At 52.4% G+C, this 26,376-nt stretch overlaps 1 protein-coding gene across 5 annotated transcripts in view; it reads left to right on the top strand.

The window, feature by feature from the left end:
- Positions 1 to 25,170, top strand: part of LOC140425176 (leucine-rich repeat-containing protein 72) — a 150,777-nt gene extending 125,607 nt beyond the window's left edge. For all 5 annotated transcript variants that reach the window (XM_072509166.1, XM_072509167.1, XM_072509169.1 and 2 more), the window contains 3 exons: positions 7,288 to 7,317; positions 8,159 to 8,189; positions 23,415 to 25,170. In XM_072509166.1, coding sequence (XP_072365267.1) covers positions 7,288 to 7,317; positions 8,159 to 8,189; positions 23,415 to 23,571 — 218 coding nt within the window. In that variant the 3' untranslated portion in view covers positions 23,572 to 25,170. The remainder of the gene's footprint in view (positions 1 to 7,287; positions 7,318 to 8,158; positions 8,190 to 23,414) is intronic.
- The last annotated feature ends 1,206 nt before the right edge of the window (positions 25,171 to 26,376 follow it).

Here is a 26,376-nt window from a genome sequence, read left to right on the forward strand (position 1 = left end):
CGGAATGCCTCAATCCAAAAGCAACAGCATACAAACCGATGAACACGTTGAGGTGGGTTCTGATTGGGATTCCCGATTGGGCGGAGAATGGAGCGTCACCCATGCGATGCTCTGATCCCAAGCCGGCGGCCTCAGTGCACTACCCACCCCTTGCTGGCAGGAAGATGAAAATCAGTGATTAGCATCCATTTCAGTATAACTAACGGGCTGAAGCCCGATTCACCACCCCCCACCACACCCCATTACGCACTGATCCCCACAGCGGGAAATCTACTGGGCCAGCTTTGATGCAAGTTCTCCCAAACATAGGCCTGAAGCGGTGGATCCCAAGGTGGGTCAAGGGGATCTGTGCATAACTGAGGTGCCTCCCAATCCCACAGCATGCACATATGAGTGTGACCCGACCCGCTCCCCCATCGACCCTCCATCATTTGCCCCCATCAGACCACCCCACCACATCACTCCACACCCACCCCCATACATCACTCCTCACCCCCACCCCCACGTGACCAAGTACTTTCTGTTGTGAATAACAGGAAGTGAAATCACTTAGCTGCTTTTGATGTGCTGAGGAGCTGCCAATCATAACAAGAGTTTTTGTAAACATTGTGGTTAGCATCAAAGCAGGGTATTCGAGATGCATTCAAGTGTGAAGGGAAAGATAGATAAACAATCCACCAAACATTTGTCTAAAACGTTGGCTTCCTCCTGTGGCCTAGTGATGGGTCACTGAGCTAGTAAACCACAAACCGAGAGCAATGCTATGGGGTCCCGGTTTTGAATCCCACATGGTAGATAATCAATTGCCCTGCGCCAGGCATGAGTGAGCTGAGAAAAACACTGGCTAGTGCAATGTATTGCTGTGTGAAATTAAATGAAAGTTGCATTTCAAAAGCTGTCAAGGGATTTGAAGCCCTTCCAAGTGTACTTGGCTTTTGAGGAAGCCTCTGACACATGTAACAGCTGCTGCTTTAAACACCTTTGTCTGAGGCAGCAGGTATTAGGGAAGGGTCAGTTAAAATGCAATGATCTTTCACTGTACTGCCTGGGCAGCTGTTCAGTTTTCAGGCAGGGGTGACTACTGGGGATGTCTCTGATTGGGGTGGAGTGGGGGGGGGAGGTTCTGATGGGGTCTCTGATACGGGGTATGATGGGTAGGACTGGGGGTGCTGGTTGGGAGGGGGAAGGGTCACCCTCAGGCGTTTAGGAGGGGGGGTTCGTTATCCCATGGTGGAGGGGCGGATGCCCCAATTTGTCAGCGGGGGGGTGACAGGATTATATTGTGGGTGGTCTGCCGCCGGACATAAGGATCCGGCTGCCCCGGGATTCCGGCGGAATCCGGTGAGCTCTCCGCCATGCACATATTTGCATGGTTAAGGAGAGAGATTCGCAACTGGTCCTCGCTCCCAAAGCCAGCAGTGACTAGTCCCCGGATTCTACGCTGGCAGGAGCACCCATCCATCACTCCTCAAAGTTTCTGTTCTGGAGTTAAAGCTTTGTATAAATTGGCTGCTGTGCTTGTTTGCCTTATGACAGTGATTGCACTGAAAGAGTAAGGCACTTTTGGGGAATCATTGGAAGCCCCTGAGGATCTGAAAAGTTTATTGTGGCTATAATGTACTGGCAAACCCATAAAATCAGCATGATCTTCTTAAATGGCAGAGTGGGTTTGATCAGTCGAATGGCCTACTCCGCGCCTATTTCTTAAGAATTTTGATTATCCAATGTTTATTAATAGCTGAAATGTTTGTGGATGACTTCTTGACAACTTAAACTAAGTGAGAATTACAACTCATATAAATTTCCACTAGATGGCAACATTTCATTCTGAAAGACAATGGCGGGATTCTCCGCTCCCCACTGCTATAATCGGGAATCTCGATTGGGCGTAGAATCCCTCGTCAGACCAAAAACAGGATCGATGCTAAGTGGCACACCCGCTCCCCCGTCTCTGCTGCCGCCCCACCGGCCATGGCAGGATTCCAGCGGCGGGAACATGCAAACAGCTCCTTAGCATTCAAATGAAGCCCGAAGTTCCACACTCCCAGCCGTGAGTTACACGGGCATGATTTGCCGCAAGTATTTGCAAATGGGGATTTGGCGCCATGGTCTTGCCTTTGAAAGGGAGCAAGGAGGTGAGTACCTTTTTCATTGTCCTCAGGTTACTGAGGGGTGTATGTCTGGAGCTCCAGGACTAATGGGGGTCGACTTGGTAGCAAGGGTGTGGACTTGGGGTGTCTCCCTCGGGATGGGGTTGCCAGAGCTGAATGTCCCATTATTGGTGTAAAAGACCAGCAACTCATCCCTTAGATGTTACTTACAGGCTCTTGACTGTTTAAACTGTTGGCTGCTGCCAATATCCTCGAAATGCTCTGAGGTCCCCTGATTATGTAGATATCCATCTACCCCGCCCATCTGGAAACCCTCATGTATCAGGGGATGCGCATGATAATGCTCAATCGCCAAATCACCAGGTGTTAGGAGTCCTCATTGCACTCCTTAGATGCACAGCTCCACAGCAGAGGAAACAGGGGATTAACAGAGCTAACCCCACACAAAAGGACACATGCACCGGTGGCCACTGGAACTGTCCCTGGCACACAGCCCCTCTCAGAGTAACGGCCTCACTAGTGGACTGGGTGCGGCAGAATTTGAGGGTAGCTGAGCAGTCAAACTCAGGATGATCATGTAATTTGGGGGGTTTGGATGGTCAGTGGAAGCACCACTTTGCTGACAGCCCCCACAGAAATGGAATTTGGAACGCAGTCTGCCATGCTCGCTCTCTACCTGACCGCTGCGCCGGCGCAGGTGCACGGTGGTGAGAGCGCCAGTGCCATCCAAGAGAGGACCCTGCATGACAGGAGCCTGCCGCAGAACCGCAGGACCAGCCAGTGAGGCTCAAGAGCCAGCCTTTCACCAGGTCGAGGAGGAGATACAAAGGCAGCCCCACATCAGGCCATGTTTTTACCGCCAGTCCTCGCCCTTTGAGGAGCTGCCGGCCTGTGTGTGCCACCGTTGACTCCACCTCACCAAGGAGACTGTGTGTCATCTGTGCCAGATGGTTGCGGATCTTGTACCGCGAGGGCTAGGAGGACATTCGCTCCCGTTTTCCACCAGTTTGACGGCTGCCCTCAACATCTGTGCCTCTGGCTCGTTCCAGGGCTCGAGCGGTTCATGTGCAGAATTTTGCAAACATAAGTGCACAAGTGCAACCAAGATATGATGGATGCCCTATGTGCCCGGGCAGCTATTACCATCCACTTTAACCAGGAGCAGGCCCACCAGGATGACTGGACTGTTGGATTTGCTGCCATTTCTGGCATGCCCCAGGTCCAGGGGGTTATTGATGGCATTCATGTTGCCCTCAAAGCACCGGCTCGGCAGCTGGTACCCTTCATTAACAGGAAGGAGTTGCATTTCCTGAATGTTCAGTTGGTGTGTGATCACCAGCTGTACATTGTGCATATCTGTGCCTGATACCCAGGCAGCGTACATGACTCATGCATCCTGGTGCACTCGGAGGATCCTGGTGCCTTTGAGGTGCTCCCTCGGGTGAGGGGTTGGTTAGTGGGCAACAAGGCTTACCCGCTGAAGTCATGGCTGATGACACCTGGCGGAGGCCCCAGATCGAGGTGGAGAATCGTTAAAATGATGCTCACTCAGCAACCAGGATTATTGAGCGGTGCATTGGCTGTTGAAGATGTGCTTCCACTTCTTGGACCGCTCTGGTGGGGTGTGCTCGCCAACACATCCCCCAGAGGATCGAACGTATAGTGGTAGCCTGCTGCATCCTGCAAAACCTGCGCAGCAGCGGGACAACATGTTGGAGGAGGGGCATGAATGGCAGGCCTCACTGGACACGTGTCCAGGAGAGGACACGGAGCTGGCTTGACAGGCTGTGAAATGAGTCCTTCTGGCCGCAGAACTAGGGAGAACCTGATCAGCTCCTGATTCGCCAACTATCAGGCCAATATATTGCTAACTCCTTAGCTTTTCACCCCTTCCCACAGCTACCGCTCTGCCCTGCACCCCCCCCCCCCCCCCCCCCCCCCCCCGAGCGCCATTTCAGCATCAGGGCGTTGGTTCTGAGTTGGCAGTATCAGCAGGTCTTGCCTGCGGGATGGAGGATGATGACTCGCTGAGAGATGTGCTTTGGTGCACCTCATTGTCTGCTAAAGTCTGACACTTGTCATTTAGATGACATACATCTGTCCACCCAGATGATCCCTGATGTGTGATGGGGACTCCTTCTCATGGCCACATTATTTTGGGAGAGGGGGTGTGGTGGGGCGAGATGGAGCAAGCTTTGGGTTCATGGACTAGGGATTCTGTCATACCAGGCTGTCTCACACTGTGGCTCCCATGGCCTGTCACTTCTCGGTGAGGGTGGATGCCTATGGGAGTCTATGGTTCCGATGCTCCCTGAACCCTCTCCCCACCCGTCCCCTCCAGCCGTCATAAACTAAAACCCAGCCATGGCTAAGCCTTCCCACCCATGGGACAACAGTGAGAAGCAGATCGGACTGGTGGTGGAAACGTTTTCAATGGTGCGTTTTTTCAGATTTGATGCCCTTCCCCCTGATTCACTATGTCCAACTGCACCTGATCTTTCTGATCCTCCATGGCTCCTTCTAGGTTTTGCCCCAGGTTACATATCAGGAGTGGAGCTGGCCTGCTGCTTGTCTCACCCTCTGCCCTGTGATGTCCTTGGTGGCCGTCCTCTGGAAGGCCTGGATGGGTCCGGCTGCCTTCCTGGTGTCACTGGTGACGACGTATTAGCCTGTTCTGCCTGCTGCATGTCAGAGGTGTCAGGCACATAGGATTCAGAAGGGATGCAGTGTACCAGGGCCTCCCCTGTGGCCCTGGGATGGGCCCCTTTGCTTTCTCCTCTATCGGGGTGCTCGCTGGCCCCCGGCCTACTCCAAGGGACGGAGGGGTAGCCGGAGTGAGCTTCACAGGCCTCAATGTTATCTGGTCCTGGAGGCCCGTCCTTGACTGAACCATGGTGTCGATGCCCTCAGCCATGCTAGTCTGTGACTGGGACATGTCCCTCAGTGAACGAGTCATGTTCTTCATTGCCTGTGTCATGTTCCTCTGTGACTGGCTAAGGTCAGTAAACATCTGACCAATGTTTTTGATGCCCTCAGCCATCACTCTTTGAGTGGGCCAAACTCTAGATTGCCACAGCAATGCCCATCTGCACCTGGGACATGTCCGCCTGTGGCTGGGTCCTCCTGTCCAGCACCTCAGCCATGGACAGTACAGTATGCCCCCAAGCCTTGGATATCCTGACACATGGTTCTGGCTCCTTGCCTCCGGTCTTCCACCGTGGAAGCCACCCTTTCAGTGTTGGCCTGGATGCCACACATTGTTGGCAATATCTCATGCGCTTGAAGGCGATTGAACCCCTCCCGTTGCATTTGTAGGCACTGAAATATTGCTGACACCCCCTGCTGTAACTTCTGTCTCTGAATCTGTACTGCACCAATGATGGGATCATCTTTTCCAGAGGTCTATGAGGCAGCTGTTCCCTGGGACAGGCAGCCCTCTGACTGGCCACTCTCTCGGGAGTCACTTCCTTCACCTAATGTGCTGTTTCATGTGTGTGGTGCTCACCAGAACGTGACCCAGGAACCTGACCACTAACATGTCCCACTGAGGTGATAGTCTCTGCTCCAGTGGATGGTGCTGGTGAAAGCAATGCCGTGAAGTCAATGTCTTTCCCGACGGTCTGTTCCGGGCTGTTCTGAGGGTCTGGAGGGGGAGCTGTGACCCAGAACGTCCTGGCCTCGTCTGATGGGGATCCTGGAAAGCAAAGGACATAGGGTCAGCTCTGGCGAAGGACTTTTTGTTTTTACTTCGCTGGTTTTGTGTCAAATTGTAGCTATTTAAGCACTTGTGTATGATATGTGAATGATAGGTTCCCAACATGAAGACAATCAGTTGCATTGGAGATGACCATTTAAGCTGCACCAGATGCAGTCTGCACCCAATTGTCATTCTCTCTCTAACAAGTGTCGAGACCCCGCGTTAGCAAATTGTAAGGGTAATTTATAACAATTTGCACTGTTCCCCCATGACGATCTCCCATTATCATCCAAGAAGCTAGAACCCACCCATAATGCTTAAATGTATCTCACTGCAAAACCAGGACAAGATTCATAACAGTAGGCAGCACGGTGGCGCAGTGGGTTAACCCTGTTGCCTCACGGCGCTAAGGTCCCAGTTCGATCCCGGCTCTGGGTCACTGTCCATGTGGAGTTTGCACATTCTCCCCGTGTTTGTGTGGGTTTCGCCCCCACAACCCAGAGATGTGCAGGGTAGGTGGATTGGCCATGCTAAATTGCCCTTTAATTGGAAAAAAAAGTTAATTGGATACATTAAATTTACAAAAAAAAAAGATTCATAACAGTAATACTGATGGTAATATCACACCACCCAATTAATATTCAACAGAGCCCAATCAGAGAACTTGGGCTGGATTCTCCGATTGCCGACGCCAAAATCACATTTGGCTATTGGCCGGAGAATCCGTTTTGATGCCGAAATCGGGGGTGGTGCCGTTTTCCAGATGCTCCGCCCCCTCCAAACGGGCGTCATTGGTGAGTACACCGCACGCTTTTGGGACAGCCTCAGGACGTTACCTGAAGGCCCTTCCCCGATGCGCCGCCCCTAGATGGACCTACTGGCCATCGGCGTGTTGCGCTTGTGCTCTCCGTTTTCAAGGACCACACGTGACGGCTGTGGACTTTGTCCAGCATCGCCACAGTCGGGGGGGGGGGGGAAAGATCCCCACTGGACGGGGGGGGGGGGGGGGGGGGGGCTTTGGCAGGTGTTGGGGGGACTGGTGGGGGGTAGTCCAGGGGTGGCGAGGGGGTCACAGGAGGGCACTATCTGGCAGGCCGGGTCCGCGTGTGGCCGCCGCCATATTAGTCGGCGCGACAGCCGCAGGGCGCCGCCATGCGCATGCACGGACCCAGCAATTCTCCACCCGTATCGGCAGGTAAAGCCGGGGGCTATACGTGGCGCAGCTGCTAGCCCCTCACCGGGTGGAGCATTGGTCTGGGGGGGCGCTGCCGACGTTTTGGTTGTAAGACTAGACACATGCTCCGGACCTAGCCTCAAAATCTGAGAATCCAGCTCCTTGTCTCCGGAATATTCAAAAGTAAATTTGCAGACATAAAATCAGAGACATGGAAATCAGTATTATTTGTATTTCACCATGTGGATGCTACCAACTAAAGAGGGTTATTAACTAATCCTCCTGATTATTATCTTTCATTTTAGGTCAGAAGATATCGATTTATGAACAGAAAGGTCAGAAAATATATTCTCTGCTTTCAAACTGGGTCACTATCAATACTAGCTCTTCATTGTATGTCCCTTTCTTGCTGCGTTTTCTAGCTAAAATGAGGAATTCATCTTGTGCACATGAATCCATCCTCATTACCTTGTACAGTACTAGTTGAATACAACATCATGTAGTGTCACTATGCTATGTTTCACAGGATATTCTCGTTAGCAGGAATTTACAAATTATTTTATTCCGAGAGCTTTCATGCCCATTGTGTTGAGATGCGAAATTGCTAGAGTACTTTTCACTTTGTGTTAAACACCCATAGGCCAGGCACGGTTATTGGCCTACTCTGCCCCAGAACTATCCCAAATCAGAAGATTAGCCCCTACAAGTAGTGGTGTTGCATATCTGTTCCTGTATTATCTATCCGCATGGTTTCTCCAACTGAATCATTGGGAAAATGTTATGTGATTTGTACCATTTGTCAGAATGGCTCAAGATAGTTTGACTTCAAACAGCAGATATGGAAAATTTCTATCACATCAGTTGGGTTGGGTTTGAACCCATTTCCCAAAGGTTCAACGTCACCCCATCTTCTAAGTTGTGTCAATTTTAAGCAACTCAGTCATATACAACACAAATCAATCTGGTTCAGGTACTATTTTGTTGTCTTTACACTCCATTCTCTCCAATTATGCCAAGCAGAGCTCTGCATGTACATGTTTAACAGACGTGTAAAGTTTTGCTTATCGTTCTAATATTAAGCTTTGAGATAGAACAATGAGAAACAAGCATGCAAAGCCTTGCAAGATTGTAGTTAATACCTATTTTTAAATAAAACTTTCTTTGATTTTATTTCAGATGTTTTGAAACTTGGGAACAAAGCGACTAAGTTAGTATCTCTCAATTTACACTAAGAAATCTTGGTAGTGATATTTTTTTAATGGTTTAGGTACAATGCATGAAAGCAGCTGCAATTATGGAGCAAGTTCAAATTTATAGTTTTTTAAATATGCTTCCATTGCCTTCCCCCACATACCAGGGGATAAGGGCAAATATGCAATTGGGAAACATAAGGTAACTACTTTATCAATTGATAAGACCAGTTCCTCAATATGCAGTCTTAATTTTTTGTTTCTGTTGCTAATTGTCCCAATGCAAATTGAAGCAGCACCAGATGGTTAAGACCCTGAACTGGGGTAAATACTGGAATTTAATATACAGTGCAACCAGTGTGTTCATCACTGTGACAATTTAAAGTCCAATTCAGTAAATACTCAAGGAAAAGGAAATCAAGAAAATCTAAATCATGAGCATAAGTTATCCAAACGGTAAGCTTCATAATTCCAACCAAAGATCCTCACAAGCTGCAATATCTTATTTATACAGCCATATATTAAATTCAGCACAGTGGAGACAGTAATGAGAAGAATTTTGATAAATAATTGGCTGTAAGCGTCATGAGCAAGCCTGTCCGGACTAACAACCGTGCTGTAAAAAACTGCATGACCTCCTCAGGGTGCCTAGAGTCAGTCGGCAGCACTGTGTCTCTGGCACCAACCCCCATAACCCCACTCCCCCACCCCCTCAGCCGGAGGGTGGCCGATCCCACATCACATGACAGCACACCCAACCCTGCATCACATGTCAGCAACCATTCCGGGTGCCCTGGCCACTGAAGCCACCAGCTACCCATCCCCTGAGTTGCATGCATCGGACTATCTTACACTCTGCATTTTCTGTTTTCGACCCCACCAGGAGAAGACTAACCATAACCGCTGGGAGCGGGAAAAGACTGGAGAGGGACCTACAGACCTGCGGCCCCTCACCACAGAAGAGTGGAGGGCCCTGGACGTGGTCGACGGACCTGAGGAAAGGGCAGTCGCTGGGGCGGAGATCGGCGTTCGGCAAGGAAGTGAGGCCCTACTGAGTTGCGGTTCCCCCTGACACGTGTGTCAACCACCCCCCCGACACTAGCCCCCCCCCTCCCCCCCCCCTCCCCCCCCACCTCACACAACCCCCGCCTGCAGTCTAATCATGAGTCCTGTCTTCTGTCTTGCAGGAGCTGCTGGTGCTGGGGCGGCCCTTCTGGTCTCCACAGCCACAGCCCCAGGTGCAGAGCAGCGATGAGGACACTGACGCGAGCCATATCCCCGAGAGTCAGGACACCCCGGAGCTCGAGTCCAATGTTGACACGGATTTCCCGTCACAGCTGTCTTCAACACCCTCCACCATCCAAGACATTTACCTCGGTTGTGCACTTAAGTGAAGAGGCTCCTGGGACACCTCTGACACTCTCTGGTGCGCACTACACACCTGCTTCGGTTCAGCAGGTGGTGGTAGGAACTCCCAAGGGGGCGGCGGACAGTTGGACGGCCCCAGGAATGAGCTACCGTCCAGATGGGTTTTTGGGCTTCTGAAACGGACAGTCCCATTGATCGTGGTGATGCAGTTGCAGCGCCAGGGACTACATGAGGGGCTGTCGGTAAACATCCAGCACCTGCAGGCACAAGTGGAGGAGTCCAACCGCGTGCAGGAGCAGGAGATGGCGCCGACCATGTGAGCCACCCAGGCCAACACCACACAGGTGGGGGTCTGTGGTGGAGGTCTTGGGGTTGAGGGTTTCGGCCTTGGAGCAACATGCCCAAGGCCTGGGGCAACCTGTGCAGGCAGTGGCCAAAGCCACCTTGACATTGCAGCAGCGCTCCTGAGCGTGGTCCCGTCACAGCGGGCCATGCTGAGAGCGTTTGTGGCATTGCCCAGGCACTGGCCGATGTGGCAAAGACAGATGGAGGAGGCCCAGTCCCAGAAGAGATGGAGAAGTCACTGGCTTATGTGGCACAGACCCAGAAGGTGGTGGCACAGTCAATGGGTGATGTGGCACAGTCCCAGATGGAGACGGTCCACTCCCTGTGCTCCATGGCCGTGACCATGCAGACCCTGGCCGAGACGACAGCAGGCCTCCAGGACTGGCAGTGGTGTGGGAGCCTCCGGGGAAAGCTCCACTCACACCCTCATCCCATGGAGTAGCCCAGGGGCCATTGGGAGGAGAAGGTGATGTAGCCCGTGCCGGTGACTCCCACATGGGAGGTGCAGGAACAGCGCAGCACCTTGTACCCCTCTCCCATCGTCCACCATCCACTGTCCACCGTCCCCCGTTCCCCTGTCCCAGGTGCATCTGCTGGGCCACAGGCCGAACAGGGCGGCACCATGCCACCTGGGACACCCATGCAGCAGCCGGGCCCATCCAGACCCGGTGGCCCCAGAAGATGCCTGCCAAAGGGGATCAAGATCGCAGGGCGTGAATCACAGCAGACCGCCTCCACTCCTGATGTGTCATCCAGGGTTCCACCTGGACATAGCGTGAGGGCCGTAAGGACAGAAAAGTAGACACTAGTTAAGTTGGCACAGGTGCAGGCCACAGTTTAGTGACCGGGACTCGGGCATGTATCTGTATATATGTTTTCACATTGTGCCAGGTGTTCAATGTTACAAACTGCCTCGGAGTGCTGTCAGAAGGGTGTGAGGGGTGGGCTTGTCTATGCTGGCCACAGAGTGGTGTGGCGGGGTGTGTGTGTGGATGGATGGACACTGGGGGTGGGCTTGGCTCAGGGACCCCAATTCAACCAGCGCTTACTGCTCCGATGTCCCATCCCCATCCCACCACTCCCATTCCCACCTCTGTCACCCCAGGGATTCGATGGCAGTGTGATTGAATGACCAGCTCGCATGCAGGATCACCCAGGTGAACGATGGAAGGTGCTACCATGGGCATGAGTTAGACGTTGTTGAATGATGCGGAGTACCAGAGTTGATCGCAGAGCAGGTGGGCCATACCTGCTGTTACTGCCAACCCAGGGACCACACCCCATAGTGGCAGATAAGTAAGTATCACGGATGGAGTTGCAGGCGGAGGGGTGGTTGGCCAGGGTAAGTATAGGGGTGGGAGGCGGTGTCCGTGCCCCTGGCCAGTCCCACCCCTGCCCCCCAGTTGGTGAACCTGGAGGCGATCAGAGCATCCTGTGCATGCTGGCCCTGGTGAACACGTTGTCCGGCCTCCCCTGCATGCCTGGGCCCAATGTCCTGCCTATCCTCGTCCTCCCCCCACATCCTTATCGTCAGACAAAGCCTGGCGTTCGTCCTCCCCCTCCAGCACGTTGCCCCTCTGTTGCGCGATGTTGTGGAGGACGTAACAGGCCACCATGATGGAGGTGACCCAGCCAGCGTCTAACTGGAGAGCCCCTCCAGAGTGGCTCAGGCACATGAACAGATGCCTACTTATGTGTTGTAAATAACTTTGCCAATTGTAGAGTTGCTGCTGTTGAGCTGGTGCATAATACCTTACCAGTTACTTTATTTTATTTTTTATTATTACTTTTTTTTTGTGATATGTTTATGTGTGCCCTTCTCTTCTTTATATAAATCTTTATATATATATATCATATTCTGCGTACATAACGGCAAATATACTTTGTTCAAAAACCCAACAAAAAACATTTATTAAAAATAGTGTGCCCGGATGAAGGCATTGTGCACACTGCCCGGGTATCGGGCGCAGACGTGCATGATGCGCATCTGATGGTCACACACCAGCTGCACGTTCATCGAGTGGAACTCCATTCGGTTTGTGAAGAGCAGCCTGTCATCTACAGGTGCTCATAGTGCGATATACGTACTGTCAATCACCCTTTGGACCCAGGGAATCTCACCGATGGTGGCAAACCCCGCTGCCCGGGCATCCTGGTGGGCTCGGTCCACATTTAAATGGATGTATTGAGCCGACTGGGCATACAGGACCTCAGTGACTGCATGGGTGCACCTCTGCACCAAGCTCTGAGATCTCGAACAGATCCCTACTTGGCGCCTGGAAGGACCCCATGGCGTAAAAGTTCAGAGCAACCGTCCGTGATGGCCACCAGGAGCAGGTATCGTCCAATATTCCCCCACGGTGCCAGGTACGCCATGATCTGACAGATATGTCTCACTGTCCCCCTGCTCAGCCAAAGTCTTCGATGGCATGCCTGGTTCTGCAGGTCCTTGAATGACAGGCGCTGCCGGTACACACGAGGCCTCCTTTGCACCTCCTCCTCCTCGGCCTGTTGGGCGGCTGGCTCTCCATCCTCAGCGGCTGCCTCCTGTTCCTCTAGGGCTGGCTCCGCTGCTGCCGCTTCCTCCTCGAGCAGTTCCAGCTCATACAACTGCAGTGCATCGCCCAGGACTGCGCCAACTAGGAGGAAGGCTACCTTGCTGGCTGAATTCCAATAACCATTGTCTGTGATGCACCATCAATTACACAAAGACGAGAGTAGGATGTAATTGAGGCTTTATTACACTGAGATGTGTAGCCTCCTACAGCAGCTAATGAAATGGCTGCTGTACTGGGAGCACACATATTTATACTCCGCCTACTGGGTGGAGCCAGCAGGAAAGGATCTACCCCCATACCTGTAGTACAGGGGCCTTACCGTAAAGCACCTATATCAACATCCTATATATACAATATATACATCAGTGGTGACTACCACATTCATGCCCTGTTAAAGAAATGAGTCCAGCGGGGGTGGTGGAGAACTATATACAGAATGTTGTGTTTTAAAAGTCCAGATAATATTACAAATTCAGGCGGTCCGGTGCCTTGATCCGTCGTTGAGAGCGCCGCAGTGCTGGTGGCGACTCCGGCGGCGGCTTGGTCTTCGGTGACTCCGGGAGCGTGTCGAAATCCTCTCCATCCCCGGGTGTGAGCAAGAGTAGGACGGATTGTCCCGGAGCGAGGGCTGCGGTGGGGTGCGCCGGGGTGGGGGGGGTGTGTGTGGGGGGGGGGGGGGGTAGGCGCCGGATCGGAGGGGGGGGGGGGGTGGCTGTCGGGGTACGCTACATAGGCGTACTGCGGGTTGGCGTGAAGTAGCTGTACCCTCTCACCCAACGGGTCCGCCTTGTGGAGTCGAACGTGTCTACGGAAGAGAACGGGTCCTTGAGCTGCCAGCCACGTTGGGAGCGAAACCCCGGAGGTGGACTTCCTGGGGAAGGCAAAGAGACGTTCATGGGGGGTTTCATTAGTCGCGGTGCACAGGAGCGACCGAATAGCGTGAACTGCGTTGGGGAGCACCTCCTGCCAGCGGGAGGCCGGGAGATTTCTGGACCGTGGGGCCAGCTGGACGGCCCTCGAGACCGTCCCATTCTCCCTCTCCACCTGCCCATTTCCCCTGGGGTTGTAGCTGGTCATCCTGCTCGAGGCAATGCCCCTGTTGAGCAGGTACTGGAGCAGCTCATCGCTCATGAATGAGGATCCCCGGTCACTGTGGACGGAGGCGGGGAAGCCGAACAGAGCGAAGATGGTGTTGAGGGCTTTGATGACGGTGGCAGACGTCATGTGGGCAAAGGGGAATCTGGAATATTCATCGACCACACTGAGAAAGTACGTGTTGCGGTCGGTGGAGGGGAGGGGCCCTTTGAAGTCCACGCTGAGGCGTTCAAAGGGGCAGGAGGCCTTCACCAGGCGCACACGGTCTGGCTGGTAGAAGTGCGGTTTACACTCTGCGCAGACCTGGCAGTCTCTGTGTAGCGCACAAAGACTCCGAGAGACGAATAGAGTGAAGTCGATGAGGCTTTATTAAGCGTGACTGTTCCCCCGCAGTTCAGTAGTAGACTGGCCTGCGGGGGAGGACTCCTGGTTTTATACTCCGCCATCAGGGCGGAGCTAGAGGTCAATGGCCAACCAGGACCCGGGATCTGTCAGCCAATGACATCACGGCTTCACAGTCCCACATGACCCCTAATGCATACTACCACATTCACCCCTTGTTAAAAATGAACCCGGCGGGGTGATGCTTCGCATGGTGGTAAGGGTTTACAAGGCTGGTCCTCGGAGGAAAACGTTCGCATGTTATTACAGTATGTACAAGGTTTTTTTTTGTTTCGAACTATTTACAGTAATCGTCAGGAGAAAAAGACAAAATGTTCTCGTTAAAAGTCCACATATTGTAGTGTTAGATCGACGCCACGAGTCGGTCGGGCGGTCTGGTCGTCCGTGTCGATCGCCTCGGCCCCGGTGGTGGTGGTGGTGCTTGTTCCAGTGTTGTCGTCTCCGGGAGCCTTACGGTTTCAGCTTGGGCTTCACTTCTGGTCGGGCCTGGGAGGAGGACCGATCCTCCTGGGAAGGGGGCGGTCGCGTGGTGCGGCGGTGGCAGGGAGGGGGTGATTGGTGTCGGGGGGGGTGTGTGTGTTGCCGGCAGGCGCCAGATCTCGCAGGGAGACCGTGTCCTGTCGGCCGTCGGGGTACTCCACGTAAGCGTACTGCGGGTTCGCGTGAAGGAGGTGAACCCTTTCGACCAACGGGTCCGACTTGTGCGCCCGCACATGTTTTCGGAGCAAGACGGGTCCTGGGGCCGCCAGCCAGGTCGGCAGCGACGTTCCAGAGGAGGACTTCCTGGGGAAGACAAGGAGGCGCTCATGAGGCGTTTGGTTAGTGCTAGTACACAGTAGTGACCGGATGGAGTGGAGGGCGTCCGGGAGGACGTCCTGCCACCGTGAAACTGGGAGGTCCCTGGACCGTAGGGCCAGTAGGACGGTCTTCCAGACCGTGCCGTTCTCCCTCTCTACTTGCCCGTTCCCCCGGGGGTTGTAGCTGGTCGTCCTGCTCGAGGCTATACCGTTGCTGAGCATGAACTGGCGCAGCTCGTCACTCATGAAAGAGGACCCCCTGTCGCTGTGGACGTATGCGGGGCAACCGAACAGTGTGAATATGGTGTTCAGGGCTTTAATGACTGTGGCCGCGGTCATGTCAGGGCAGGGGATGGCGAATGGGAAGCGGGAGTACTCGTCCACCACATTAAGGAAGTATGTGTTGCGGTCGGTGGAGGGGAGGGTTCCTTTGAAATCCAGACTAAGGCGTTCAAAGGGGCGGGAAGCCTTAATCAGGTGCGCACCATCCGGCCTGAAAAAATGCGGTTTGCACTCTGCGCAGATGTGGCAGTTCCTTGTGACTGTACGGCCTCCTCCAAAGAGTATGGGAGGTTGCGGGACTTTATAAAGTGGTAGAACCGAGTGACCCCCGGGTGGCAGAGGTCCTCGTGGAGGGTTTGGAGGCGGTTAATTTGTGCGTTGGCACATGTGCCGCGGGATAGGGCATCGGACGGCTCGTTCAGCTTTCCGGGACGATACAAGATCTCGTAGTTGAAGGTGGAGAGCTCGATCCTCCACCTTAAGATCTTGTCGTTTTTGATTTTGCCCCGCTGTGCATTATCGAACATGAAGGCTACCGACCGTTGGTCCGTGAGGAGAGTGAATCTCCTGCCGGCCAGGTAATGCCTCCAGTGTCGCACCGCTTCCACTATGGCTTGGGCTTCCTTTTCCACTGAGGAGTGGCGGATTTCTGAAGCGTGGAGGGTTCGGGAGAAAAAGGCCACGGGTCTGCCCGCTTGGTTAAGGGTGGCCGCTAGAGCTACGTCGGAGGCGTCGCTCTCGACCTGGAAGGGGAGGGACTCGTCGATGGCGCGCATCGCGGCCTTTGCGATATCCGCTTTGATGCGGCTGAAGGCCTGGCAAGCCTCTGTCGACAGAGGGAAGGTCGTGGTCTGTATTAGGGGGCGGGCCTTGTCTGCATACTGGGGGACCCACTGGGCGTAGTATGAAAAGAACCCCAGGCAGCATTTTAGGGCTTTTGAGCAGTGCGGGAGGGGAAATTCCGTGAGGGGACGCATATGTTCGGGGTCGGGGCCTATTATCCCATTGCGCACTACATAGCCCAGGATGGCTAGCCGGTTTGTGCTAAAAACGCACTTGTCCTCGTTGTACATGAGGTTCAAGGCTTTAGCGGTCTGGAGGAATTTTTGGAGGTTGGCGTCGTGGTCCTGCTGATCGTGGCCGCAGATGGTTACATTGTCGAGATACGGGAACGTGGCCCGCAACCCGTGTTGATCAACCATTCGGTCCATCTCTCGTTGGAAGACCGAGACCCCGTTTGTGACGCCAAATGGGACCCTTAGGAAGTGGTATAATCGCCCGTCTGCCTCGAAGGCTGTGTACTTGCGGTCACTTGGGCGGATGGGGAGCTGATGGTAGGCGAACTTGAGGTCCACGGTGGAGAAGACCTTATATTGGGCAATCCGATTGACCATGTCGGATATGCGGGGGAGAGGGTACGCGTCTAGTTGTGTGTACCTGTTGATGGTCTGGCTATAGTCTATGACCATCCTTTGCTTCTCCCCTGTCTTTACTACTACACCTGTGCTCTCCAGGGACTATTGCTGGCCTGGATTATGCCTTCCTTCAGTAGCCGCTGGACTTCGGACCGAATGAAGGTCCGGTCCTGGGCGCTGTACCGTCTGCTCCTAGTGGCGACGGGTTTGCAATCCGTGGTGAGGTTTGCAAACAAGGATGGGGGTTGAACCTTGAGGGTTGCGAGGCTGCAGATAGTGAGTGGGGGTATTGGGCCGCCGAATTTGAAGGTTAGGCTCTGTAGATTGCACTGGAAGTCTAATCCCAGTAATGTGGGGGCGCAGAGTTGGGGAAGGACGTAGGGCCTGTAGTTTTTGAACTCCCTCCCTTGCACCGTTAGGGTAACTATGCAGAAGCCTTTGATCTGTACGGAGTGGGATCCTGCAGCTAGGGAAATCTTTTGTGCGCTGGGACGGATGGTCAAAGAACAGCGTCTTACCGTGTCGGGGTGGATAAAGCTCTCCGTGCTCCCGGAGTCGACCAAGCATGGTGTCTCGTGCCCGTTTATCAGCACCGTTGTCGTCGTCGTCTGGAGCGACCGGGGCCGTGCTTGGTCCAGCGTCATTGAAGCCAGATGTGGTCGTAATGGTTGAGCGTCTTCTTCGAACCCCGTGGAGCCGTCGACACTGGGGTCCGTTGTTGCCATCCAAGATGGCGTCGGGGGTGAACAAGATGGCTGCCCCCATGCATCGCACATGGCTGGGGGGTCACAAGATGGCGGCGGGGGTGGACAAAATGGCCGCCCCCATGCGTCGCACAGGTCTGGGGTGGTCCAAGATGGCAGCGCCCCTCCCCTCGTGGTGGCCGGGACCCAAAATGGCGGCACCTGCGGGTCGCACATGGGGCGCTGGGGGGGTTGGGGAGCGTTAGGAACACGCAGGACTCCCTCTTCTCTGGGGACAGCGGTGGCCGGGACCCAAAGTGGTAACGCTGGCGGGTCATACATGGGGCGCGGGGGTGGGGGTGGGGGGTTGGGGAGCGTTAGAGACGCGCAGAACTCCCTCTTCTCCGGGGAGAGCGGTGGTCGGGACCCAAAGTGGTTGCGCCTGCGGGTCGTACATGGGGCGCTGGGGGGGTTGGGGAGCATAAAAGGCGTGCAGGGCTCCCTGTTCACCTGGGACAGCGGCGACCTCCCGGGACCGGCACACAGCCGCAAAATGGCCCTTTTTCCCGCAGCTCTTACAGATCGCTGCGCGGGCCGGGCAGCGCTGCCGGGGGTGTTTCGCCTGGCCGCAGAAATAGCAGCGGGCTCCCCCGGTGCGACTTGGCGTTTGAACCACGCAAGCCTGTGGGGTGTCCGGGGGGGGGGGGTGGGTTTGTCGCGGCGGGTGCGTACGGAGCCCAATGGGCTGCCGCGCGGTCGGGGCCGTAGGCGCGGGCGTTTCGCGCGGCCACGTCCAGGGAGGCTGCTAGGGCCCGTGCCTCTGAGAGCCCTAGCGACTCTTTTTCTAAAAGTCTTTGGCGGATTTGGGAGGAGTTCATACCTGCCACAAAAGCATCGCGCATTAACATGTCCGTGTGTTCATTTGCGTTCACCGGCGGGCAGCTGCAGGCCCGTCCCAAAATTAGTAGCGCGGTGTAGAATTCATCTATCGATTCTCCGGGACTTTGCCGTCTCGTTGCGAGTTGATAGCGAGCGTAGATCTGGTTTACTGGGCGAACATAGAGACTTTTTAATGCTGGGAACGCCGTCTGGAAATCCTCTGCGTCTTCCATGAGTGAGAAAATCTCCGTGCTTAACCTCGAGTGCAGGACCTGTAGTTTTTGGTCTTCTGTGACCCGGCCGGGGGCCGTTCTGAGGTAGGCCTCGAAACAAGTCTGCCAGTGCTTGAAAGCTGCTGCTGCGTTCACTGTGTGGGGGCTGATCCTCAGGCATTCCGGGATGATCCTGAGCTCCATAGTCCTTTAGTCACGCTTAATAAATTGTAGCGCACAAAGACTCCGAGAGACGAATAGAGTGAAGTCGATGAGGCTTTATTAAGCGTGACTGTTCCCCCGCAGTTCAGTAGTAGACTGGCCTGCGGGGGAGGACTCCTGGTTCTTATACTCCGCCTTCAGGGCGGAGCTAGAGGTCAATGGCCAACCAGGACCTGGGATCTGTCAGCCAATGACATCACGGCTTCACAGTCCCACATGACCCCTAATGCATACTACCACACTCTGGTGACAGCCCTGACCTCCGCAATGGAGTAGGGCAGGTTGCAGGCCTTGATGAAATGGTAAAAACGTGTAACCCCTGGGTGACAGAGGTTGTCGTGCAGGGTCCGGAGTCGATCCACTTGTGCGCTGGCAAATGTACCTCGGGATAGGGCATTGGGGGGCTCGTTGAGCTTACCGGGGCGATACAAAATCTAGTAATTGTAGGTGGAGAGCTCGATCCTCCACCAAGATTTTATCGTTTTTGATCTTGCCCCGCTGTGTGTTATTAATCATGAAGGCAACCGACCGTTGGTCAGTGAGGAGAGTGAATCTCCTGCCGGCCAGGAAATGCCTCCAATGCCGCACAGTTTCAATGATGGTTTGGGCCTCTTTTTCGACGGAGGAGTGCTGAATTTCAGAGGCATGCAGGGTGCGGGAAAAGAATGCCACGTGCCTGCCTGCCTGCTTGAGGGTGGCGGCCAGAGCGACATCTGATGCATCGCTCTCGACCTGGAAGGGGAACATATCGTCAACCACATGCATCGCGGCCTTGGCGATGTCGGCCTTGATACGATTGAAGGCCTGGTGAGCCTAGGCCGTCAGGGGAAAAACAGTGGATTGAATGAGTGGGCGGGCCTTGTCTGCATAGTTTGGGACCCACTGGGCGTAATACGAAAAGAACCCCAGGCAACGTTTGAGGGCCTTGGGGCAGTGGGGGAGGGGGAGTTCCATGAGGGGGCACATGCGATCGGGGTCGGGCCCCACAACTCCGTTCTGGACCACATAGCCGAGGATGGCTGAGCGGTTCGTGCTGAACACGCACTTCTTGTTATACGTGAGGTTGAGGAGAGTGGTGGTGTGGAGAAATTTGGCAAGGTTGGCGTCATGGTCCTGCTGATCGTGGCCGCAGATGGTGACATTGTCCAGGTACGGGAAAGTGGCCCGCAGCCTGTACCGGTCAACCATTCGGTCCATCTTCCGTTGGAAGGCCGAAGGGAACCCTAATAAAGTGGTAAAGGTGGCCGTCTGCCTCGAATGCAGTGTATGGGCGGTCCGCCTTGCGGATGGGGAGCTGGTGGTAGGCAGATTTCAGGTCTACTGTCGAGAAGACCCGGTACTGTGCAATCTGATTGACCATATCAGATATGCGTGGGAGGGGGTACGCGTCGAGCTGCGTCTACCGATTGATGGTCTGACTGTAGTCAACGACCATCCTGTTTTTCTCCCCAGTTTTGACCACTACCACTTGGGCTCTCCAGGGGCTGTTGCTGGCCTCGATGATGCCTTCCTGAAGCAGCCGCTGGACTTCAGACCTGATGAAGGTCCTGTCCTGGGCACTGTACCATCTGCTCTTGGTGGCGACGGGTTTGCAATCCAGGGTTAGGTTTGCAAAAAGGGAAGGTGGGCCGCACACAGTAAGGGGTGGTAGGGGCCCGCCGAATTTCAGGGTTAGGCTCTGGAGGTTGCACTGGAAGTCCAGGCCGAGTAGCAAGGCAGCACAGAGGTTGGGGAGGACGTAGAGGCGGAAGCCGCTGAACTCCACACGTTGGACAGTGAGAGTGGCGATGCAGTACCCCCGAATCGCTACGGAGTGGGACCCGGAGGCCAGGGAGATTCTCTGGTTAGCGGGGTGTGGGATTGGCTGATGGCGGTCGCTGATGGGGTCCACGATGGGGCGGCCGTCTGCGGAGTCCACGATGCACAGTGGGGGTGGGCCGCGTGGCCGGGGGCAAAGGCCTGAATGTTGCGTGATGCGACCGTAAGTGAAAGCGCTATTTTTTTGGTCGCCGTGAGGTCGAGCGTGGCCCCCTCTAAGAGGCGCTGGCGGATGTAGTCAGACCCTAACAAATGCGTCTCTCATTAGCAAATTCGAGTGTTCCGTGGCCGAAATGGCCTGACAGTCACAGTCTCTAACTAGGGGGAGCAGGGTGCGCCAGAAATCTTCCACCGATTCACCGGGAAGTTGACGCCGCGTGGAGAGGAGATGCCTGGCGTAAAGTGTGTTAGTCCGCTGAGCGTAGTTTTCCTTCAGTAGCGCCATGGCCTCTGCGTAGGTCGGTGTGTCCTGGACAAGTGGAAAGATGTTGGAGCTCAGCTGCGTGTAAAGGATCTGGAGCTTCTGTGCTTCTGGAATTTTGTCTGGCGCAGACCCGATGTACGCTTCAAAACAGGCTCGCCAATGTTCAAAGTCCTTTTTGGCGTTGTCTGCTTGCGGATGCAGCTGCAGGCAATCCGGCTTGATGCGGAGGTCCATCTTCTGAAAAACTCAGTGTAATAAATTGATGCACGATCAATTACACAAAGACGAGAGTAGGATGTAATCAAGGCTTTATTACACTGAGATGTGTGGCCTCCTACAGCAGCTGACAAAATGGCTGCTGTACTGGGAGCACACATATTTATACTCCGCCTCCTGGGCGGAGCCAGCAGGCAGGGATCTAGCCCCGTACCTGTAGAATAGGGGCCTCACCATAAAGCACCTACATCAACATCCTATTGTCATAATATCCACTCATGTATATAATGAGATGCAGACAGGCAGTGATTGACACACAGGATGATCAGTAAGCACACAACACAGTGCAGCCAATCACCAGACAGGACACTACCATAATAAAGCCAGAGGGCACTAGGTTTCCCGCTCTCTTGGGACCCAGCCACTGAGCCAGTCAGAGTCCACGAGCTAGCAAGTGCAAACACCATGCGGTAGCTAGTAAGTCTGGTCAGGCTACTAAAAGGTCTCCAATCAGTTCAGGATAGTGTCGACTCACAACTGAATATGTATATCAGTTCTTTCGTTGAATAAAACAGTGTTGGATCTTCTCCAGTGTTAGACGTCTGCTTCTAGCTTCTCTGCATCAAGTGCAGTCCACATCGAACCTACCTGCCGAACACATCACCTATATATACAATATATACATCAGTGATGACTACCACAGTCTGCAGGGGGTGAAAGGCCGACATGTTAGCGTGGTGTGTTTCCCCCATTCTCAACCAGATTCAATGGGCTACATGGTGGCCCCGGTTGGCACTGCGGACCATGCCGCTGTATGTCCCCCTCCTCTCACCCCTGGCCCTATTGGTGCCCAGCACCAGGGGCATCTCTGGCCCAGATCCCATTGCTGCTGCCAGAGGGGCCGTCAGCTGGCACTGCCCTTACCAGTGGTACGCTCTGTGGTCCCTGTCCGGCACCTCCTGTAGTGGCTACTATGTGCAGTTCCCTTGGATGGGCTGTGTGATGTCCCGCCGGCGGGTGGGGCCGGTTTGGGGGGGGTTGTTGGCTTCATGGGGTGGGGACACCCCATGAAGCCAGTGTCAGGCCCCCCCCTCCCTCATCAGCCAGGGCTCCTGTTTCTCGATTTTTAAAAGCACAAGTGAACCTCACCATCAGGAATTACCCCAGTGATGTAAAAGAATCGCGGAGGCCCCGGAGAATACCGGGTCAGACCCGCTAATTATATACTAACGGCATTTACTGTACATGCGGAGTAGAACACATTGACACCACTGTTGAGGCACCGGAGAACTGCAATTTTGCGTGAAACCGGCGCCCACCACGATTTTGCCGTCAAAACCAATTCTACGCCGAATGGCATTTCCCGATTCTGGCATCGGCCAACGGAGAATCCCGCCCAATAAACTTCCACCATTGCCATATTTTTTTGTATTGGAAAACTGCTGATGAAGAAACCATTGTGTCATGTCAAAACTAGGTCGGAAACCAAGTAGGAATGGTTCCCACCCCAATTTACAATCTGTTAGTAAGTTTCCTGATGCTGTTATGTATATAATACGTCGAGCAAATTGAGAGAGGCTTCTTCTCCAGTTGTTAGTTTATTGAAACTGTTGATCAGTTTTTGTTAGCTTTCTAGATTTCCATGTTTTTCTCTCCTTTATCAAAATTTTCAGAGCTACTCTCTTGAAGTTTATTTTCCTGGAAAGTTTCCACACTATTTTTTTTTTCATCACAAACAGCAGATAAGGCAGATTCTAAGTGATCACAAGTACTTCCATAGTAGGTCCCAAAACTCCCTCATAATTTCAGGCGATGAATGCATTGATCCTCATTATAGGCCTTCAAAATTTCTCAGCTGTCTCTGCAGTTGTCTGGAGGGAAGGCAAGGTGGTTGGTGTGGTTTGGTCAAGTTGGAACTATTCTTCTCCTATGGTTATGTTGTTTTCTGTTATCCAACTTGGAGTCAGCTTTTTTCTGGGCTCCTCCAAGCTGGCTAACAGAATGATGTATCAAAAGTGGCACCGGATCGAGGAACAAGGAATAATCAAGCCTTTCTCAGTACCATACTACAGCCTTCATGAACAATTTCTCAGGTATCTAAATTAATTAAAAAGCCAATTGCCAAGTTGTCGGTACTTACCAGAGCCTAGTATTCTGTCCTTCTAACACAACTAGAACCGAAGTGTCCACTTTCTTTCAAGGGGGAAATCTGTCCATGATAATTAGTGAAAATCTGAAAACAGGCAAGAATAACATCATTTTGTCTCTGTTTACATGTAATTTAAGAGCAGCTCAGAGGAAAATCTGTCCTCTGTATTTCCTACCAAATGTATCTTAATTACAGAATAGTTTTGACCTCTCAATTTATCTTGGGTAGATTTGATGTTTATTGCAATAGTAACTCTTTGACATATTTGATTGTCCATTGAATGCAAGTTCACTTTTTCCCCGGTTTTTTGAAATGTAAAGTATAAAAAATTGTCAAAACAATATTATTTTGTTTTATTTCCATTTGGTATATTTCAGAGATCCTTCCAAGAATGTTGTTGATTCACGAATAAGAAGGAGATCAATAATGCAGTTTTCCACTCTGGACTGGAATAAAGTACCTAATGCACAACAGAAACGTTTGGGAGATGAACCTTTGCTGTCATCGCAAATAATTACTACCCAATTTAGATAACTGCAATGCATTAAAGTGGATTTTGCATTGAACCAACCTGCCAAGATGTTTCTAAATTGCATTCAAAAGAGAAATGCCAAAGGTTCAAAGAGCGAGCGTTACTACCTTATTGCCACTTAAATCATAGAAATGTAATGTACTATTTCCCAAATCTTTCTCCACAATTATTTACCCATAACATTTGTACTTTTCAAGAATGTGGGTAGAAGTATCTTCCTCTCTGAAGTCTAGGGCAGCATCAAGCACTTTTTGATCCGATGATTGGGATGAAATACAACCTTTCATACGCTGCACTAGTTTCATTTAACATATATTTGCTGAAAAGTTTCATTTTACATATATTTGCTTTGTGAGATAAATGTCAGTTATTGCCTGGATATGTGAACCAGATGTGCACCAGCATTACATATAATTGCATACCTATAATTTTTGGTGTTTTAGTTTAATAAGAACAGTACAACATACATTTTCCATCTGTCCTGTGTTAAGTAATGAGTTCCTTTAAATTAAGCAGGGTAATCCTTACTAAGTGTCATGCATATTAAATTCCCATCTTGGGACGATAGGAAGTATATTCAGTTCCAAGAAGATTAATTTATCATACACAATATTATATACTGGATTAAAATCAGTAATTGTTTCATGCTCCATTTCAGAGATGGGTTCTACATCTCTCTAGGTGGTCTGAATTTCATATTGTTAAGTGAGAAGCTATTAGTATGTGTAAATGAGGAAGCTTCATTTTCAACTTATTTTTCCAGCAACAAAATATAACTTGAAAACCACTGGCTCCTCAATGTACATGAACCCACAATCTGGCAGTTCACTCGCTTTTCTCTGAAGTGATCTTTTAAATTTGAAAGTAGAAAAAAAGTTAATAAGTGATTCTAATGTGCGGTCTTCAGTGCAAGGCACTTCAAACAATATGTTTTGTTTCTCTTTTTATAATCCTGTGTACTTCTGGTGATGCAGCTCTAAACCAGCAGAGACATTGGGCAGGATTCTCCGTTGGCTGATGCTGAAATCGGGAAACGCGATTGGGCGGAGAATAGGTTCCGACGCCAAAATCGCAGTTGGTGCCGATGTGACGCCAAATCACAATTCTCCGTCACCCCTACAGCGGCATCAATGCAATCTGGAACATAGGCCAACCCCTCAATGCCCTCTGGCCCCAGCCAACCCATCAGCTGTATGGGTGGGCTTGAGCACAACCAGTTCCATCTTGTTGGCTGGGATGAGTATGCGTGGGGATTGAAAAGTGTATTTGCGGCTGCAGCTTGTCAGCCTCCCGAGTGTCAATCATGGACTTGGCGAATCCCGCACTGTTTTTCATTGGAATCGATTGTGTTCCACGTGTCGCCGGTGTAGCCACTCCACAGTCACTGAATTGGTCCAGGTTCGGCACCAGTTCTGCAGCCCTGGAACTCCACAAATTCTGCCCCAGCGTCAACACTTCGTCTCAAGAATGGAGAATCCAACCCATTGTTTGTTTTTGGTAATGGCTGATTAGAAATGCTCAGGACCACTAGTTTATACTGATAAATTAGTTATTTAACTCAAGTTGGATTCAGTTTTATAAAGATTGAGGTGCTTTGAAAATTTTCATGGTTGCATTCATTTTTCAATTGTTGAGTTCCTACGACATGAGAAATTCTCCAAGACCACATGTTCAAAACTTTAACCCTATTACTTTTTTAAAATATATACTTTTGCTGAAACAAAAAGATGGGTGCTACAAGTCACCATTGGGTTGACACTTTGTTTGGGAGCTGGTAACCCCCGGTTAAAAGAACAAAATAATTATTTTCTCAGCTTCTGTAATTTCAGACCACATTGTTCAGACCCCTTATAATCACAAAAGACCAGGAGGCTCACACATCAAAACTCATTTGTCTGCAAAGCAGCTAACAGATTTGTATCACACCTGGGACTGCCCAGACCCATTTCAAAAGGGAACCAAAGGGACATAATTTTCGAGCAGAGTTGGTGGGTCTCCCAAGGCAATAGTTTCCCAACACTAGACCCTCAATATGGACGGTAACTCTTTCAACAACTGGCACATTCTCAGTCCTGAAATAAAAGCCAATTCCAAACATTGGATAAACATTCCTTTTGAAGTAATTCTGGAGAAGGAAGGTCACATGATTCAAGTCACCATTGTGAAATCTCTGGGCTGGATTCTCCATTTGGGAGACTACGCCAGCGTGAAAACGGTGGTGTTTTACGCCAGGAAAATTGGCGCAAAACAGCCACCGATTCGCCGTTTTGCTGGGGGCTAGCAGGGAGGCTGCAGCTCTAGCTGTCGATACGGCCCTGAGCATTTCCGGGTCCATGGCCGTGCATGCGCACGGCGGAGGCCTGCAGTGGCCACGCCGTGCTCCATGGCGGACTCAACACGTGCGCCCGGACTACCTGCCCACAGTGCCCCCAGCCCTTCCCCGACTGTGGCGGCACCGGACTGAGTCTGCAGTCGCCACTCTGAGTTCACGACGGGTGAGACCACACGTGTCCTATGCTGTCGGGAACTCGAATGGTCAGGTTTGGAGCATCGTGGGTTGGGCCTCAGGCAGTGGCCTGAGGGCGTGAATACGTGGCGCGGCGTACTCCTAGATTATGCCACTTTTCAGGGGGCGGAGAATCCGAAAACCTGCGGCACCCCGATTTCGACATCAAAACGAATTCTCCGCCCCGTTGCCGAACGCGATTTTGGCATCGGGGAGCGGAGAATCCAGCCCTCTATATGCTTTTGAGAACTGAGGCCTCACAGGCAGAACAACAGGCCATAGTTCAAAGCCTGTATTGACT

This window comes from Scyliorhinus torazame, chromosome 6 (assembly GCF_047496885.1).
Source record: "Scyliorhinus torazame isolate Kashiwa2021f chromosome 6, sScyTor2.1, whole genome shotgun sequence".
Lineage (NCBI taxonomy): Eukaryota > Metazoa > Chordata > Chondrichthyes > Carcharhiniformes > Scyliorhinidae > Scyliorhinus > Scyliorhinus torazame.